The following is an 18,924-nucleotide window of genomic DNA, read 5'->3' as shown; positions in this document are numbered from 1 at the left end:
GGGGATGTTTGGTTTGAGGAAGATCCTTCATTGTTTTAATACTTTCAATTCAAAGTATGTGGATTAATCATTTTTTTTTTTCTAAAATGAAGGGATTCTGATAATCATTTTTTTCCTGTGAAATTTATATTTTAATAAAAAATGAGTGTTTAAATTGTTGAAGGGTAGAAGTTTGATATAAAGAAAATAGCAAATATGGGAATAAATAAATTGACGAGAAAGAACTACGAAGTTAGAAGTTCTTTGTTTAATAGGAAATTAATCTATCTAAATATAGGTTTATCATAATAAAGTATACTAGATATTAATTTTTCAAGACATTTTAAATCATCTTCACAATTTTTTGCACAAAAAAAAAAAGAAAAAAAAAGGTTCCTAGTAGAAACTATTTATTCAAGGATGAATTATTTATTAGTTTACTTTTTTTTTTTTTTTTTTTTTTTTTGGGGCACAAAATTCTCTCTATGTTCTTTTCCTATATGTTTTTTTAATCTTATGCCAAAAAGGTAGAAAAAACATAAAAATAAAAATAAAAATTGACATTTTGCTTTTCCTCAAACCAAAACGAGTCGTATTGGTGGACGACTTCGTTGAGTGACTTCTTTTGTTTCGGTTCCACCTCGTCTGAGCGGCCTCAGTTTCGCACGGATGGAATTGACGGCACCTCCTTGTGTTCGAAGCTATTCATCTCCATCTCTATCTCTGCAATCCAAGCCAAGAGTAGTTTCTGTTCCTCATACAAAGCTCCTACCCGTTTCTTTCGGATCCTCCAACTTGGCTGCAAAAAGTTTCAAGCTTGCTCACATGGAGGGTATCGGAGCAATCCCTCGTGCCTCTCTAGGCGATGATAATGGTTCTACTTCTTCACCCGCTTCGCCAGCTGGGTCAGGTCTAATATCCAATTATGAACTCGGTTCTTTATAAAAGCTAACTTTTTTTTTTTTTTGGGGTTAAAATTTTATTTTGATTTTGAATTTGAAGTGGGACAGTCCTATTGTGTAATTATCAGGGGCTCGAACTGGGGAAGTGAAACGGGTGACAAAGGAGACTAATGTTTCTGTAAAAATAAACTTGGATGGCACTGGTATTGCTGATAGTTCTACTGGCATTCCCTTTCTCGATCACATGTTGGATGTAAGAAATTTTCTTTCTTTTTTATTTTCCTTGGCTTTTGTTTTGCTTATATTTTTTAATTGGTCACCTCAATTTAAATTTTTAGTCATAGCCATTGATTTTGCTGTTTTCCGTTTCCATAGGCTGATATTTACGAAATGAATAAGAAAGACCTCTCTTTTTTTTTTTTTTTTTTTTTTTCCCCTAACCTCTTGCTGTTCACTTTTTAGCTCAGCTTGGATTGAAATCCATGAAAGTGATTAGCTTTCTGTTTCTTTTGCAATTAAAAGTGATATACTTGCATGTGGTTGAATATATTTCCACTTCTTTTTGTGCAAATATTTGGTGAGTTGACACCACAGTGTGCTTGTTTATTTTAGCAACTTGCTTCGCATGGGCTGTTCGATGTGCATGTAAGGGCAACGGGTGACATCCACATTGATGACCATCATACAAATGAAGATATTGCTCTTGCCATCGGAACGGTACCGAAAAAGGGCTTGACTTTGAATGAATCCATATGTTCAATTCTCATGAGAGAGTTGAGCTAAATTAGTTTTGCTTTCTCTGTAGGCTTTGCTAAAGGCACTTGGTGATAGGAAAGGGATTAGCCGATTCGGCGACTTCTCTGCCCCTCTTGATGAAGCATTGATACACGTTTCACTGGTATTTACTATTCATTTTATGAATATTAGGATGACTTTAAAATGATGAAACTAAGCCAGTATTATTAACATTTGAAATGATATAAGATATTAAGAAACAAATGAGAGACTATCAGTTAAATCTATGATATGTTGTGACTCAAACTTTCTTTAAAGTCAAGTTTTGCCACATTTTAACTTCTTTGGCTTTAGAGCCCTTGGGTGAACAATAAGTTAGCTTTCAACTTGAAGTATAAGCAAGGATATAGAAAGACTAAAAGTCAAAAGTATGACTGAACAATTGTTGAGATTGTAAGTTATTGTAATGAATGGTATGTACTTTTCACCCTTTTATCTTGTTTTAGTTGTTCTGGAAATTATCCATTTTAAAATACAATCTTGATAGAGGTTGTTGTTCAGGATTTATCTGGCCGACCACATTTGAGTTATGATCTGCAGATCCCCACTGAAAGAGTTGGAACATATGATACACAAGTGAGTTACTTATTTTGTTTTCTTTTCCATTGAAATTCCTTAACCCCCATTTTCTCATTCCCAATGCATTGCTCAACTTCCTAAATCCCAAATGTACCAACTTTGTGTGCCCAAGTGAATATAAGTACACCTTATAGTGGGCTCCTATATTTTACTCTTCTAATTTCTTTCTTATTAATAATGAGTGTTAAATGTTCACTTGTTGAATTATTATTTCTTTAGTTGGTGGAGCATTTTTTCCAGTCTTTGGTGAACACTTCTGGTATGACACTGCATATTCGGCAGGTAATAACACCTGGAAATTTTTAAAATGGTGTACATCATAAAAAATTTCCTAATCTATAGATTAAAATTAATGTCATATTGATTTATTTGGACTAAACAATTTTGTTTTGATTGAGCTCAGCTTGCTGGAAGAAATTCTCACCATATTATCGAGGCAACATATAAAGCATTTGCAAGAGCTCTAAGACAAGCAACGGAATACGATCCACGTCGCCTTGGAACTGTGCCAAGGTTTGTAACCAATCTTATCATACCAAAGTTATAACAAATGGAATTGAATATTAAGACATGCAATAATAGTGCTGTCCTACTTCCACCTTCCTTTCTTTGTTATATTTTTTCAGTTTTATAAGGAAGGTTTTTAGAATAGAGGAACGATCTAGATAGTGAGGTATTAAAAATTGCAGTGGATCCTAATAACAAGCCAGAACTCAAAATGATGCCTTTGGTTTTTGGTAACCAAAAAAAAAAAAAAAAAAAAAAAACACCAGGACTTTCTTTGACGTACACAAGTTACTTTACTTTTTCAGTTTACTATCAAAATAGTTCCGCCGGCTTACTTGGTCATGCTGGATGTTTTACTTTCTGAAAATTTAGTAGCTTGGTTCGCCAAATAAATTTCCACAACACTCATATATTCCTTGTTCTGCATGGATATTTTAGATGGTTTATTTGGTGTCTTTGATCATTTATTTTTCAGATATTTTAGATGGTTTATTTGGTGTCTTTGATCATTTATTTTTCAGTGGTAAAGTTTATTACTTATTGATTTAAGAGTTGCAAGAAAATATATATGCTGTCCTCCATAAAGAATTCTTGCGGCGATTATTTGAAAATAGGATAGTTTTTAATTAGTGCCAGTGTTGTGTAAGGATCATGTAACTTTGAGATTAGAAAGAATTTCTTTCTCATGTGCTTAAGGGTTATCTATATCATAACTCTTCCTGCAGTTTGGTTAATTAACCATTTAAAAGATATTTTACATCTTCTATGGCATAAATACTTGAGCTGTGCTCCATTTTCTCTTTGCAGTTCCAAAGGTGTTCTATCACGTTCGTGAAACTTCACAATCATCATGCAAAAAGCACATGTTAGAGAGCAGAAGGGTTCCATTGGAGGAATATAAATGGGAAATGAGCTCAATGTTTGATTAAGAAATGAATAGATGCCTAAAAAATGAAGCTGTTTGGAATTTCCCATTAAATTACGCTCTGATTAAATTTGTACTGTAAAAATGTTACTGCAACTGAAAAATTAATGTTTTACAAAGACTCTTCAGCTTTGTTCAAATCATTCAATATTTCAGACTTGATTTCTTCTGGCAGTGCCGCAGATGGCCCTGCCTTTGAATAAAAGCTGGCTAATGATCTGATTGCTTTCTCTAGCACAACATAAGATTCCTGCAAATAAGCCACAAACAACAATTATGTCAGTAATCAACAAGCAAGTGTCTGGGACCATTAGGTGCTCCAAACTTGGACAAAGTTCAACAAGAATACCTCTTGAACAACAGTGTGTTTCCCCCTCCAGTTAACCAGGTACTCACGAATCGACTCCTTTGCTGCATCCGCAGTCCTTCTAAACTTAGCATTGTCCTTGGGGTCTTCATTCAATGACTCACGGAGAGTCTTCACGACCTCTCTTGCAGATTGCAAGTAAGCCTTTGGCAATACTTTCCCAGATTTTGCCTTTTCATTTGGATCAAACAATGATTTAATTGCCCCTATAACTCCTGCACCATCATCATCTTCTTCTCCCTCTTTGCCATTCGACTCATCTTCAGCCCTAACCATCGATGGCATTAGGCCATAGTTCAGCGTCAAAATAGTTAAAAAGGAAGCAGCACCACACACTAGGACATGCCGGCGAGTAGAAGGAGCTTCTTGAGACGTAGGCACAACACGACATTTTGCTTCTATTTTATTATCTGTTAAGTTTGCAAAAGAACTGTCAAGAACGAAAACAAGATGTCTAATAAGGGACATCTGCAGCAGGAGACAATCATGTAAACATAAAAAGACTAGCTAATACACTTGCAACTACCCATAATATGAAAAACGGCTGTAAAATTTTGTTACTTACACCCATTGAAAGGTCTCGAAGTATTCTCCATTCTTCTTGAAATTATAGGGGGATGTATCTTTATTGAATTAAGAGCAGCCATATATCTTTGTTCATCAATTTCAATCCAAGTAGAAATTTTATATGTTCTTGTGAACAGCTCCAATTTCTTGAACCATGTGACAAATGCTCAGCAATTCACCTTCATGCGACAATAATTTTTTCAAACATTAATTCTTCTTTTACACATATGGAAAATGCAAATTGCTTGGTTTGAACCATGTTGCAAAGTACTTTGTCGATAAAAGAAAGAGACAACCAATTATGTTTAACCAAAACGAAAGGCGAACCAGTATAAAAATTTCTGACATTAATACTATAATTCTGCCAAGTAAATCACATTCCAGGGCGAGTTTCAGAACTGGGAAAAGTGAACTATTGAAGAAAAAATTCAGAGCGTTAATGGAAAAGAAAGCCAAATTCTCACCTGGGTTGTTGAACACTTCTTTACCGGCTTTGCCACGCCTTTTTTTTTTTTTTTTTTTCAGGTTTTGCTTTGAAAATGCTTCTTGTCTGGTCGTTATTTAGAGCTCTAGATTTTATTTATGCAAAGGGACACAGGGGAGGACTCCACGTAATGATGAAGGGTATAATAGTAAATTAAGGAAAGGAATTGGTTTTTTTGCATAATTCATCTCTTAAGTTTTCATATTTCTGAATGAAGGACCCTTTAAAATGTTGAAATTCTAAAACTAGCCTGCTCGCTGCTGCCAATATTTCGTGGGGTCCACTATAGATATAAAAAAGTCCAATAATCCAACGATCCAGGATATCCCATTTAACCCTTATCCAACGGTAAATACAATAGTTACAAGATTAGAACAGGCTGTAGCGGAATAAGTTCCTATCTAGGGTTTTTGCCGTAACCCTACCCTTTAAAAACTATCTTCGCAGGCTTTCGTTACTCCTCCGCTTCTTCACCTCCTGATTCACACTCTCAACACAGGGAGAGAGAGAGAGAGAGAGAGAGAAAGCGGAACAAAACGCTTAACCATGGTGAGTCAACTCGCTCCGATCCTTTCCTTTTAGTTGAGAAATTCCCCTTGTGTCTATAATAGTTGGTTATTCTTTTTTTTGTTTTTTTTTTTTTTTGTTTTTTCATTTTCTGGGGTTTTTGGTTGGGATTTGCAGTCTCTTGTAGCGAACGAGGATTTCCAGCACATTCTCCGTTTGCTGAACACCAACGTCGATGGGAAGCAGAAGATCATGTTCGCCCTTACCTCCATTAAAGGTATCGGTCGCCGTTTCGCCAACATCGTCTGCAAGAAGGCCGATATCGACATGAACAAGAGGTTAAAAATTCTTATTCTTCTACTCGTGGTTTTCCTATTCTTTCTGCAACAACTCTAGGGCTTTTTGTTAGGCATGATTTCATGATGGATGTTCATATTTTTGACATTTACTTTTTTTATGGGATATGTTTTCTCTGATTCCCGTTGATAATGATGAAAAAACAGATTTTGATGCCCATAATTTTATTTTATTATTTTTTTAGAAAAATGTTTCATGTGAAATTACTCTCCTTTCTGGGAAAAAAAAGTTTCAATATTGAGCAATTATTTCCTAGAATTGAATTTTTGTCAAGGTTTTGCGAACGTAATTGTTTGCTTTGGTGCTAATGTATGCTGTTCATTTCAATTCTTTTGAGCCTAATTTAAGTAGATTTGTTTGTTGATAGACAAGATGTTATTATTAGGTTTTAAAATTCTGGAAGCGGTGTTCTCTTTTCTCTTTCTTGGTTTCTTTTAGATTATTGTGAATCAGTGGGCATGCTTGTTATAATTTGGACAACTGAATTCTTTCATGCTTGTATTCCGTGGCTGGAAATTCTGATGTAAATGGGTTGCTGCAGAGCTGGTGAACTCTCGGCTGCTGAGCTCGATAATTTGATGGTGATTGTTGCAAATCCTCGCCAATTCAAGATCCCTGACTGGTTCTTGAACAGAAAGAAGGATTACAAGGATGGGAAGTACTCCCAGGTTGTGTCCAATGCATTGGACATGAAGCTTAGGGATGACCTTGAGCGATTGAAGAAGATCAGGTGTGCCTTTATCTATGGTTGATTGCTTTACTTATGCTTACTTAACTGTAAAAGTCCTTAGTCTCATTGTAGTCTCATTGTTACTGGGATTTTATTACATGCAGTATACTGTATGGTTATACTTATATGTACATGTGTATCATTAGTTTATGTATCATTAGTTTATTTGTTAAATGATCTTTATTAGATTCTGGTACTGCAAAATGTGGACAAGCCCTTGCATTTGAACGCTCAAATGCGCAAATACTATACGTGGGACAATTCTCCTGTTACAAATGCTATGTATATGTATATAATCTATACGTACATGTATATATCACCAGCTTGATTGATCAAATGGTGTGTATTAGGTCCTAATGTGATCAAATATGGAAAGTTATTTCATTTGGACATATACAAATACTTTGTGGGACAAATTTGATTCTTTCATTGCGTAAACATAAAATCTACTTGGTTCTGTCCTGTAGAGTCCTTGTTGAAATTTTATTGCTGACAAATGTTTTGTTTCTGAATCTGCAGAAACCACCGTGGTCTGCGACACTACTGGGGTCTTCGTGTGCGTGGACAGCACACCAAGACCACTGGCCGTAGGGGAAAGACTGTTGGTGTCTCAAAGAAGCGTTGAGTTTGCGGTTTCTTCGTGGGATGTTATTCTGAAAATTTTTGGTCTTCACTTCTAGTTAATCTAGTTTACCATCCCCTACAAAGTACTTTTTTTTGGTGTTTTAATTTGTCCTTTTTTCTTTTATTTGGAGATTTGGTATGAGGTGACGGTAATCAATTATATGGTAGCCTTTTTTATAAGAATCGTTTATAATGTTAGTTACTCTGGCAATGTACTATTGAATTTTTGTGATTGTTTCATCTCTTGGTGACTAGTCTGTTTTGCGCTATTGCTGTTGCATATTAAATTTCCTCTTAGAAGCGTTTGAACTTTAACCTCCCTATAATAATTCTAAATTGATTTCCGAAAATTATTTAGGTAAGCTATATTCTTTGCTTATTATTTATGTAGTAGATAACTCATTAAGTCTTGGTTTTATATGAACTTTCTAAATTTAATATTCAACTTAAAATTACGGATTTATGTCATGTTTTTTTTTGCCTAATATGGAAAAATTTTATGGAATGATTAACTCACGCTGCAGATGATTGAAAAAATATTTTATCCACCATTTATTTTCAAAAAAACGAATCATATGGTTAATCTTTGTTTGCAAATGGTTATTGCATGGATGGTGTTATGTAATGAAGATTTGACTTCTAAAGTCGTGAATAAAATTTAGATTATTAAAATGTTATGTATAACTTCTATTTTATGGTGCGCTGTCCACCAAGGAGAAAACATGTAGGAAAATGGAAGCGTCATGTAGCTTTATTAGCCCCAAAAAATGGAGGAAAATGGAAAATGGTAAAAGTTGTTTATGAAGCCATATATTATTCAATTAATTACTTTTTCGGCGCTATAAAATGAAACTAATTTTTTTATTTCAACTTTTTTTTTTTTTGAAAATAATTTTTTTATTTCAACTTGAAAAGTAACTTTTTAGCGGATGACTTTTTTTTTTTTGGGTAAATATTTTAGCGGATGACTTAAGAAAGAGTATATATATATATATATATCTCTATATATATTTTAAAAAATCTCCTAGAATATGCTTGAGGTGATATTTAGGCGGTATAGACTTACCGTTGAGCTCCATGCCTGTATTCCTAGTTCTCTAAAACCTTGCGTTGAGTTTGGTTCCGTCCCATAACCCATGGAGCTTCCAGTTTTCCCACTCTAGCTGTCTCCTGTTCCTTCTTCCTTACAGATAATCGGAAACCCTAGCATTATCATCGCTAGCAGAGAATGGCCGGAGGTAGTAATCATCCCAAGGGCTCGTCCCACAAGGCTTCTTCATCATTTTCAGCCTCCGCCTCTCATCGTAAGTCTCGTTGGGAATCATCCACCACAACCGTCGCCGCCAATACCAAAAACCCGTCCGCCGGGGATCACAAACAACCCAAATCCAAAAACGATCCGTCTCCGAAATCGGGACCAACCCCGAGCCCAGCCCACTCGAAGCCCCTAACCGATCCGCCTCACCATCCCGGTGCCGCCGGCCCTGTCCCCTCTCCCGGAGCTGTGTTCCCTTTCATGGACCCCGCAGCTATGGGCCCACCGCCGCCACCGGCTTATGGGTTCCACATGCTGGAGCGCCGTACAATTGTCCTCGCCGACGGCAGTGTTCGATCCTATTTCGCTCTCCCGCTTGATTACCAAGACCTTCCTCCGGCGCCGCCTCCTCGACCTCTTGATCCGGCGGGGAGGTTCTTGCCGGTGGGACCTGGTGGTCTTGGCCACCACGAACTGGGTGGTGGGTTCGATAGGCGGTTGCCGCCGGCGGGAGGGCCTATGAGTCCTGGAGGGTTTAACACGCACCAGGATTACTGGAATTCCCTCGGGCTCGATGGGCGTGGGCACATGGAGGGTTCCATGAAGAGGAAATTTACAGAAGAGGAAGAGAAGGATCTCCGGAGAGATGAAAAGGAAGAACTTTTGAAGCAAAGGCAGCAATTTATGCAGTATGGCCATCAGAATGGGTTTCCAGTGGCGGGTCCCGGCGGCCGCGGCGGCCAGTTTTTGTCGGGAGCAAGTGGTGAGGAATCGAGGGCTGCCAAGTATATGAGGATTGGTGATAGCTATGAAAATATTGGATTGAGGCAAAGCGGTGGTGGTGGTGGTGGTGGTGGTAGTAGTGGTAATGTGGGTCTTAAGCATCTTGAAGTAGATCAGAATGCGCTGAAGAAGGCATTCCTTAACTTTTGCAAGTTGATTAATGAAAACCCACATCAAAGGAAGAATTATTTGGAGGAGGGAAAGCTCTCCCGTCTTCAATGTATTGCTTGTGGCAGGTTTGATATAATTGGGTCTCTTTCTAAGTCGTTAGCCTTAAATTAATGTTCTTTTTTTTTTTTTTTTTCCCTCTTCTTTTATCTTGTAGTGTTATGCAAGGTTGGAAACCTTATAGCAGACTTGGGCAGTTCTGCTTTGTGGTTGTATATCACTATTTGGGCAATGGACTATAGTTCCAAAAGTTTAGGATACGATGAAACTTTAAATTTTGCTAACTGCCCAATTCTCATTAAAAGAGTGGCAACTGCTGTGTGGCATGTCTTACGCATCAGCATTTGCCTTTATCTTTCGGTGATTAGTATATACGGGACATATATTTGGGAGTATAAAGATAAGATTGGAGAGAGCTTTTTGATGTATTAGAATAAGGATCCACTGTAGGATAATGAGTGCTATGTTGGACTTGTAATATACATGGTGTTCTGGAGGTATCATTAAATTAGATGAAATGTCAAGGATGGTAGTAGTTTGTGTTGGTGACTGATATCATTAAATTAGATGAAATGTGAAGGAAGGTAGTAGCTTGTGTTGGTACTAATGATAAGACTTGTAGTAGGCCTGGGAAATTTGATTACGCCTTTTTTATGTTTTGAGTTCTTACTGTTTTGATCTTTTTGGAAAGTGTATTGGGGTATTAGCATCTGTTAATAAGCCATTTGAATCATGGTGATAGAGATTAGAATGTGACTGTGTTCAGATCCTCCAGGCAAGCTTGTCTGGCCTATTATTTTGGATCAAAAGAGGTTGTGGCTGGCTAAAGTTGAAATTTTGGGATTTCCAGTGTGATGAGGCAATACTTTGCCTTAAATGGTTAAAATTGAGCATTGCTTCAATGATGTGATTGGCATTTGTAAATTTTAGAAGCAGGTGTGTTTTATCAGCATTGTATTTCATAAACTTCATCCTTGTTGATTAAGTATTTGCTTCCTTTTTTGTTATTTCTGTAGTATTTAATCTTTGGGGAGATCTTTCCCTATTTATTATTTCCCTTTTTGTCTTGTTTCACTCATGTTTCCCGCTGCATATGCCAATTCTTTGACTCTTGAATGAGAGTTTGGTCAAAATGTGTGGAAGATTCTGAACAATCTACCAATTTTAATATTGCTTCTCTAGGAGAGCTTTTATTTTCATTAATATCTGTCTGTGGTTTGACCATGCAACTAAAGAGGTGGTTATAAATCTATCGTGTACTGTGCTGTACTAAACTGATTTCTTTGAACACTGGTGCTTGGTGGAACTGTTTATGCTTAGGCTTTTGTTTGAAGTATTTAATCATGTGTATAGAATGAACTGGCTGGGAGTGCTTTTATTGTGTTTTGTATTTGTCTGAATTAAATACCTACAATGTCAAATAGTTATAAATCAAGAAAATGATAGCCTTTTCTTGGTTCCAAGGATTCTATTGTTTTCCAGGACATAGAAAAATTATTTTCCTATTTGGCAACATAGTTTCCTCAATTTGTGCTAAGTATGTAAAAAATTGGCAGTATACTGCTTGAATTTTCTTATATTCATCATTCTTAAAACTTGTATACTATAATATTCCTTTTCTAGTGGTTACCTTCCTTCTTATGAATTATTGCCTGGGCTAGTGAGGTATATTACTATTACGCTTGGTTGCTGGTTTTAGGGAGGGGTACATATCTAGGAGTTGGATTCTTCTGATTCTAAAATATAGATACGTTATCTAATAAGAATCCAGACTTAGATACTGATACATGGATAAGTTAGAGAAATATGTGGATTTTATAGAAATTTATTGATGTTAATGTTCTTTATCTTATTTTAATTCAGTTAATCTTTAAATAATCATTGAATAGAAAAAGAATCATAATAATTAGGATATGTCTGTTGACCGTTTGTAGAAAACAGGAAAGAAATTGCTCCTATAGGTTTGACTTAATTTCCTTTTTCTGGGGCTCTTGGAATTGAGAAATCTTTGCCATGTCCATAATTTTCTGCCATGGCTATAGAAAGGATCTTATACTGATGTACTGTCATGTCAGCAGCTTTAGGTTTAATGAAGTGTGAACATCATAGGTCTTGATTTTGTTCTTATCATTTAACATCTTGTTAAATGTCCAAAAAGAGGGGGGGGGGGGGGGGGGGGGGGGGGGGAAATTTAAAAAAAAATAAAAATGCATTTTCTTATTGGTTTGGCATATCCATCAGTTGCTTTGGTATGGATTGGCCTCCAATATAGACAACAATTTTTTGGTATGGATTGGCCTCCAGTATAGACCTCTTCTATTGAAGAAGCAATTACCTATAATGGTATGGCTTTAGATGTAAATGCTAGCTAGATGAGAATTCACCGAACCATCAGTTTGCAATTGTAATTGCATAACTTGGTTGTTTGTCCTTGTGCTCATGGAGCTGTACTTACTGTGAGGTTGGGATATATTTTTCTTATTATGTTACAACTGTCACCTAATTTGGTATGGCTTTTATTTGCCACCCAGGAGGTTATCGGCAAAAAAGATTTGTCTAAGTCACTTCCTTTCTTTTTGTCCATAATTTGTAGAGGCTTCTTTACCTGTAGTTTTTTAAATTTCTTGATGCTTGGTATGTACCGATTTGGTGTTTTAAAAGATTGGATGGATAGAGTGCTTGAGTCATGAAATTAGTTATTCGTGTGTGGATGCATTAGTTTGTACACTTTTTTGTTCATGACTGAATTTGTAGTAACATTTATTGTTTGGTCTCAGTCTTTATCGCTGGCATTTTTTTTCCCCTCAGGAGAGTGGAATTTTTGTTTGTCAGACTTTGGTGATTTGAAACTGAAGCTGTTTGTATGCCACTGCTTCTACTTCCAACTTAACTTTTGTACCACATCATTTAATCTATGAAGCATGGCACAAAATGCTCTCCTTAGGACATGTGTCCTTCCTTAGAATAAATTTAAATTCCTTTAAATTTGTTTTGCTAGAAATATATGACAACTTACTTCCCTTTCATGTTACATATGAGCTTTATGCATTTATTCTAGGCATCTGAGCACCTAGACATCCTGAGAAGGGTAATATGTCTGACCATATCCCGTTATGATAAATGATCAGGTACATATTTTAGGGGTCAAAATCTGTATTTTCCCTTACACTCAGCTGCATCAAGTGGATGCTGTTGGGGGTTGATTATCCAGTGGGTGACATAGTTATTTAGATTATTTTGGCTTTACGGTTCTACATCTTGCTTTTTGTCTGGATTATGAGTTGTAAAGCATCCACCTCGATTATAAGATGGATGGAGCCCGAATGCTTTTGTTTGTGATCTTACCTGCAGCAGAATGAGATTAACTCTCTTTATGATAGTGATTTTACAGTTGTTATTAGACAACCCCACCCCCCTTCCTCTTACTTTTAAGTCTTCTCTTTAAGTTTTTTGGCCCTTGCCGATTGGTTAATATTTATTAAGTCTATTTTGGTTCTCTATCAACCAATATTATGAAACTTTTTTAGCAGATCCATGTGAAATGTTTCCCTAAGCAAAAAAAATCCTTTTTGTGAAACCTTGTGTATGAAAAATAATATAATGCCAGTACTTTCATTGTTGTACTGTTGCAACTCATAATGTTAAATTTGCTTTCTAGTATGATGATATCCTAAATGTTGAATTTCTTTTTACCAATGTCTGGAATTTACCTTTACTCTGGTGAATGTGTCGCCTTCATTCTCCTGAGTGTTTTATAACATATAGGTTCAAGATGATATCTAAGGTAAACCTAAAATATGTTCTTCAATTCCCTTCGTATGCAAAATTTCAGGTCTTCCAAAGAGTTTCCAGATATGCATAGTCTCATCATGCACACTTACAACTCAGATAATGCTGACTTGCATGTGGATCACTTGGGGTTGCATAAAGCTTTGTGTGCTTTAATGGGGTGGAATTACTCCAAGCCTCCTGATAACTCAAAGGCATATCAGTTTCTTTCTGCTGATGAAGCAGCAAAAAACCAGGATGATCTGATTATTTGGCCACCCATGGTGATAATTCATAATACAATCACAGGAAAGGGTAAAGATGGGCGCATGGAGGGCTTTGGAAACAAAGCTATGGATAATATAATTAGAGGTATAATCTATCCGTTCAATCTTTATTATTCTTTATGCTGTTATATCAAAATGACTCTGTAGATTAGTTGCATCTGATCAAGCAACTTGTTGCAAGTATCTTAGTACTTTATTCAGTTCTAACCAAAAGTGATAAGAATCTATGATGCTATTTAATGTTAGATTTTACTTATGTGCATTCTGTCACGTCACTTGGAGCTACCCTCTTCTTGCATATGGCCTGTTAATTCTGTATAATACCTTTTGTCTTACCATTAGATATTATGATCGAGTAGTTACTTTAAACCTCTTAACAGCTGCCACTCATTGTCGCCATCCCCATTCTTATGAAGCCTAGATTTCTATAGAATCTCTTGGTGAGAGGAATCAGGGGATAATTGATGGATAAGGAGGGAGTGCTTCAGTAAGTTTAGGGGACACACTTTGTGCATGTTTATGCCCTATAATGTAATTCTAATATACTAGTAACCTTTTATAATTAATTGATTTAACTTAGGGTACAATAAGGGATTTATTGTTCCCTAAGATTTTAATTACTTGAAGTTGGGTCTATGTTTAGAGGGTATTTTTATGATAAAGATCAAAGGTTGAGGAGATAGCTCTGGTACAGCTGGATGAAAGAGTAGGAAGCTGGTAGAGTGTAGGTCGTATGGATCAAAGCCTTGTTGTAGATTTCCTTTTGGTTTGTTTTGTTTTTTTTTTTTTGTTTTTTTTTTTTTTATATATAATTTTTGGTTATATTTTGTTCTGTTTTTCCTTTTGAAGGAAAGGGAGAATTCAAATCATGTTGTATAGCCAAAAATAGTCTTTTATATTTCTTTTTCATCCCTTGCTTGGTGGGTTATTGCCTGCCCCGACCTCACTCCCTCACATGCACACATCTTTCTGATTTTGTTCAACTTCACTGAGGAAGTTTTTATCTCCTTTATGATGCTTTTCTGACATGTTTCCTCCCCTCTGACTGCTAACGTACAATACAGCTATCTTGGAGTTTCCATGGGGACAGCCTAGTTGTTTATTCACTTGTCCTCTAATGCTAGAGGTCCTTGGATTAAATCTTACCCTTCCAAAAACAGAAAAGGAAAATGAAGAAACAGCCATATCCGTAACCGTAGCGAGGTTTGGTTGAAATATTTGATTATCTTGAACTTGACTCTTCATAGCTTGACCATGCAGACTTTTATTTGTGGAATGCATTGGGAAAAGAAATTCTGTGTATTTTCTTTCTTCCCTTTTGAAGTTCAAGGGGGGTGGGGGGAATAGACTTAGCTAACACTGGTGGAATAATATTGTTTAATTGCGTTCAATGTGACTTGTGTTAAGAGTGTCAGGACACAATGCTCCTGATAACATCCTGAGAAAAATGTGTGTATATTTATAAAAGGGTACATAATCTCTCGTAGCTAAGTGGCTTTAACACTTATGGACCTGCTTTCTTTATCAGTTATATTTTTTTTCATATCTTCTTTTTTTAACTTGAGCTTTGCTGGTGTTTGGAATTGACATTCTGTAATTTGACTACTGTTGAGATTTTCCAATTTATGATGGTTCGGTTTATTGTAGTCCTCAATCTCATTGTGTGTCAAGAACCGTGACCTCTTACTTTTGTCATGTAGATTGATTGCCTTGAGCTGAATGTCGATTTTTCATCTTAGCTTGGCTGACACAAGTTTCATTGTATTGCATGTTGACGTTACCATAGAAAGCTCAAAGTTCTATTTTATGGCTTTTCACCCTTTGATATGCCTTATTTGCTGTGGCCTTCTAGTTTAATCTTTTACAAATCTAGTGATTCATCATGCTGTTACCGCTTTGTGGTAGTTCACTCTTCAGCTATGTGGTAGTGTACTGTACTATCTTTTTACTATGCTATCCTTTTTATTGATTTTGTTAAGCGTTGAGCATCTTGAAATAAGGAATATTGAGAGCATAGTGATCCTAAAGGGGTTTTGGTTTGTGTAGTGTTCTATTCTTGATGGGAATATTGCTTTTAAGTTGCAACTATAGTTTGAAATTTTCTGCGCTACCTTACTTGTCTGGTTGCTATATTGCCTGATTTTGGGATTCCATGGTATATTTATTGCTAAGATGAAAATGTTCTCCATTCAGGTTTGTCTCAGCTAGGTTAACCTTTAATATTTATTTATTTTTATTTTACGTGAATTGTAATATTTATTTCTTCAAGGGATCTAAGGCTAAGATAATACTTTATAATAGCAAATTAAATAGAATCAAGAATAGGTAGTACTTGTTGCCTAGTGTTAGTACTTTGTATGTTTTGAATGTTGCCATCTAGTTATCTCAGTTGGTCCTAATGTTTTGGTGTTGGTTGGTAAAAAATAAAGGTAGTATACAAAACTTTGTTGCTTGCACACCATGTAAGAACATTGTATTGAGCCAGTGGCAATGCATCATTTCCTAAATGGTAGAAATTCTTGGGGTGGCTTGGATTTTCTAGTAAAGAGGATCTGAAACCACTTATCCGTGTGGAAGCTTCAATCTGCAGCTACAGGGAAGCCATGTGGAGCCGCAAAAGATAACCCTTTAGCCTTCTTTCTGCACCCAGAAGTCTAAAATACAAGTCCTCTTTAATTAATGAGTCTGTCTCTTATTTTTGGTTTTTCAGATCTTGGATTTACAGGTGGGAAGTCAAAGTCCTTGTATGGTAGAGAGGGCCATTTGGGTGTGACATTAATGAAGTTTGCCGGGGACCAGGCAGGCCTAAAGGATGCAATACACCTGGCAGAGTTCTTTGAGAAGGACAACCGTGGACGCAAGGCATGGACCCGTTTACAGCCATTGACAATAGGTAGTAAAGATGACGAGAACAATCCAAATCTTGTCAAGTATGATGAGAAGAGTCGGGAAAGGAAGAGGGTCTTCTATGGCTATCTTGGGACTGCCTTTGATCTGGATAAAATTGATTTCGACACGAGGAAGAAGGTTGCCATTGAGAGCAAGAGGGAATACAGATCATCCAAGTTATTCTGAAGCAACATACCAATGGTTTACCCCAATTTTCATTTTTTCTTTTTCCCTTTTTTTTTTTTTAATTCCTTGTTTTATATTTACGTGATAGTATTTCCCCCCCCCCCCCCCCCCCCCCAAGTTATTGTTTAAGCTTTCTATTAGAGAAAAGACTAAATTGTTTTACAATTTTAAAAAAAAAAAAAACACCTAGAATTGAATCTTAATTTTATTTAATTGGTATCTCAATAATCATGTTAGATATATATTAATAATTGTAGACTTTTGACAGATAATGTGATAATATTAAATTATGTTGTAATAATATTTAATTATTTTTTAATTTAAAAGTTAATTCATTTATATTTAAATTATATGAATATATTAATCAATTTCATTATAAATAAATTTGGTAAATATTTTAGTATATATAATATTACTAAATATATGTGTGTGTGTGCGCGCGATGCGCACGATCCGTATATCGTATTCAAAATCTGACATTTTGTTTTTAATGAAAATGTCAATTTTAATGTATATAGTATATAATAAAATTGATTTTTCATTCAAAAAGTATCGATTTTGAATATATTCGCATCACGGAAAGGCCCTGTTTCTATATATATATATATATATATGAATTCTCGTAGCATGTTTACCATGGAAAACAGGAAGGAACTTTTTGATACACTCGGATTTTTTTAAATCCATTTAGATTTCAAATTCATTTTTAAATTAGAATTCTTTAAACTATTCAAAGGTTAATATACATTATGTTAAAAGAGTGATTCAATATATACGAATTTTTTTTTTTAAAAAGACCTTTATTATTAGTTTGTAAAATTAAAAATTTAAATTTAAAAATGTTTTTCAAATTTATATGAGTATATTGAGGGTAAAATAAATTCTAATGATATATAAAATTTAGATATGTTTTTAAATTTTTAACTGTGAGCAATTCAAAACTAATGAGAAATTTCCTTTCTTCCCTCATCTTGTAATTCTACTCGGCAAAACGCCTCTCTACAATAGTGAAGCGACGTATAAAAATTTATACAACACAATGCATGTGGAAGGGTGCTTTCTCCAACATAATTTCTTGCATAAGAAAAAAAATTATACTACATCTATATACATATATATAGATATTTTGTTAACGATCTTTTAATTCAGGAACCATATGTTGAACTTAGTATGAGTGCATTATAAAACTGGGTCCCATGCCATGAATTGAGCATGTGGTGGCTGATTTTTGAATATGCCACAAAATTCAAAGTTTTAAAGGTCAAAAAGGTGCTGTGGTAGCTGATTTTTAAATTCCATTATCGTCCTGAAGGCGGTTTTTTAAGAATTCAACTCTAATGGGTAGTGATTTGATGCTGACATGAATTAATTTCAACTCATTCAAATCGGCTTTAAATTTTGAAACCAAATTGCTATTGGATGCAATAACTTTCGGTGCGAAAATTGATAGTTATACATTATAATGAGTGAAGGAAAAAAAATTATCGAAGTGCAAAGAATCTTGAAACAAATAGTAATATCAAATAGAACGTCAGACGTTGAAAAAAAAAAAAAAATCTATTGCAAGCTTTAATATTATTCAACCGAAAATTTAAATGCTTGGGATTGGAATTGGATCATCCTGATAAAATGTCAAAATCTTCACGTGTGAAGCCACTGCTAATGGTGTTACGATTAAGTGGGTCCAACAATGACGTGTTGGATTTTGGACTTGGTTTGGTGGCTGGAGGAGGATCTTCCTTGTACTCAACCCTATCAACGACACTCCCTCCCTCGTTAGATTCTTTTTGGCGGCCAACAAGAAAAACCCCAAACCCAACCCAACCCAAGGTTTGATTTGGTTTAGTTGTGGTTGTAGACTTATAGGCCTATAGGCTTTAAGACACTTTTTTTTTTTTTTTTTTTTTTTCTATGGTAGACGACTTAGACTCTAGTTGAACAATAATGTAAACTATTATGTCAATATGGACAACATATTATCTACTACATTTATTACCGAATAGGATGGTTACTTTTTTATTGGACTGTATTTAAAATTCTCATATCCATATTTGAGTTTTTAATAATTTTTCAACCAATATATTAACACATTTTATCACACAATGTTTAAAAAAAAGGATTTGGTGTGATCCTCTTACTCATATTTAAGTTATTAATAAATTTTCAATTAATAATATACATAATTTGCTTGGCCTGTTTGGTAAACAATTTGGTTTGGTGAATACATTGCTTAATTTAATGCCTTTTATGTTAATGTATTGCTTG

The 18,924-nt window shown here is 35.3% G+C and overlaps 4 protein-coding genes across 5 annotated transcripts; 3 read left to right on the top strand and 1 right to left on the bottom strand.

Moving 5' to 3' along the window:
• Positions 1 to 550: 550 nt before the first annotated feature.
• LOC107423180 (imidazoleglycerol-phosphate dehydratase 1, chloroplastic) lies at positions 551 to 3,830 on the top strand. The gene is made up of 8 exons (XM_016032711.4): positions 551 to 889; positions 1,010 to 1,134; positions 1,494 to 1,598; positions 1,687 to 1,779; positions 2,178 to 2,252; positions 2,475 to 2,537; positions 2,659 to 2,768; positions 3,570 to 3,830. Exons 1-8 carry the CDS (start codon positions 649 to 651, stop codon positions 3,595 to 3,597), a joined length of 840 nt encoding a protein of 279 aa, XP_015888197.1. The 5' UTR covers positions 551 to 648; the 3' UTR covers positions 3,598 to 3,830.
• On the bottom strand, positions 3,702 to 5,239 carry LOC107423181 (photosystem II D1 precursor processing protein PSB27-H2, chloroplastic). Its single transcript, XM_016032712.4, has 4 exons — positions 5,086 to 5,239; positions 4,620 to 4,800; positions 4,037 to 4,464; positions 3,702 to 3,937 (listed from the first exon to the last, which is right to left on the bottom strand). Exons 2-4 carry the CDS (start codon positions 4,699 to 4,701, stop codon positions 3,800 to 3,802), a joined length of 648 nt encoding a protein of 215 aa, XP_015888198.2. The 5' UTR covers positions 4,702 to 4,800; positions 5,086 to 5,239; the 3' UTR covers positions 3,702 to 3,799.
• Positions 5,240 to 5,491: 252 nt separating this feature from the next.
• Positions 5,492 to 7,563, top strand: LOC107423162 (small ribosomal subunit protein uS13z/uS13y/uS13x). Its single transcript, XM_016032685.4, has 4 exons — positions 5,492 to 5,654; positions 5,790 to 5,950; positions 6,511 to 6,699; positions 7,219 to 7,563. The coding sequence occupies exons 1-4, from the start codon at positions 5,652 to 5,654 to the stop codon at positions 7,322 to 7,324; spliced, it is 459 nt and encodes a 152-aa protein (XP_015888171.1). The 5' UTR covers positions 5,492 to 5,651; the 3' UTR covers positions 7,325 to 7,563.
• Positions 7,564 to 8,337: 774 nt separating this feature from the next.
• Positions 8,338 to 16,985, top strand: LOC107423170 (uncharacterized). Of its 2 annotated transcripts, none has more exons than XM_048477607.2 (3): positions 8,338 to 9,597; positions 13,362 to 13,669; positions 14,649 to 16,459. In XM_048477607.2, the coding sequence occupies exons 1-3, from the start codon at positions 8,552 to 8,554 to the stop codon at positions 14,795 to 14,797; spliced, it is 1,503 nt and encodes a 500-aa protein (XP_048333564.2). In that variant the 5' UTR covers positions 8,338 to 8,551; the 3' UTR covers positions 14,798 to 16,459. The 2 variants fall into 2 exon arrangements, with proteins under 2 accessions (XP_048333564.2, XP_048333563.2); XM_048477606.2 differs by having other exon boundaries at positions 8,341 to 9,597; positions 16,295 to 16,985.
• Positions 16,986 to 18,924: the final 1,939 nt, after the last annotated feature.

Source organism: Ziziphus jujuba, chromosome 3 (genome assembly GCF_031755915.1).
Source record: "Ziziphus jujuba cultivar Dongzao chromosome 3, ASM3175591v1".
In the NCBI taxonomy this organism is placed as follows: Eukaryota; Viridiplantae; Streptophyta; class Magnoliopsida; order Rosales; family Rhamnaceae; genus Ziziphus; species Ziziphus jujuba.
The sequence above is the reverse complement of the archived record's forward strand: the minus strand, read 5'-3'. Positions and strand labels throughout refer to the sequence as shown.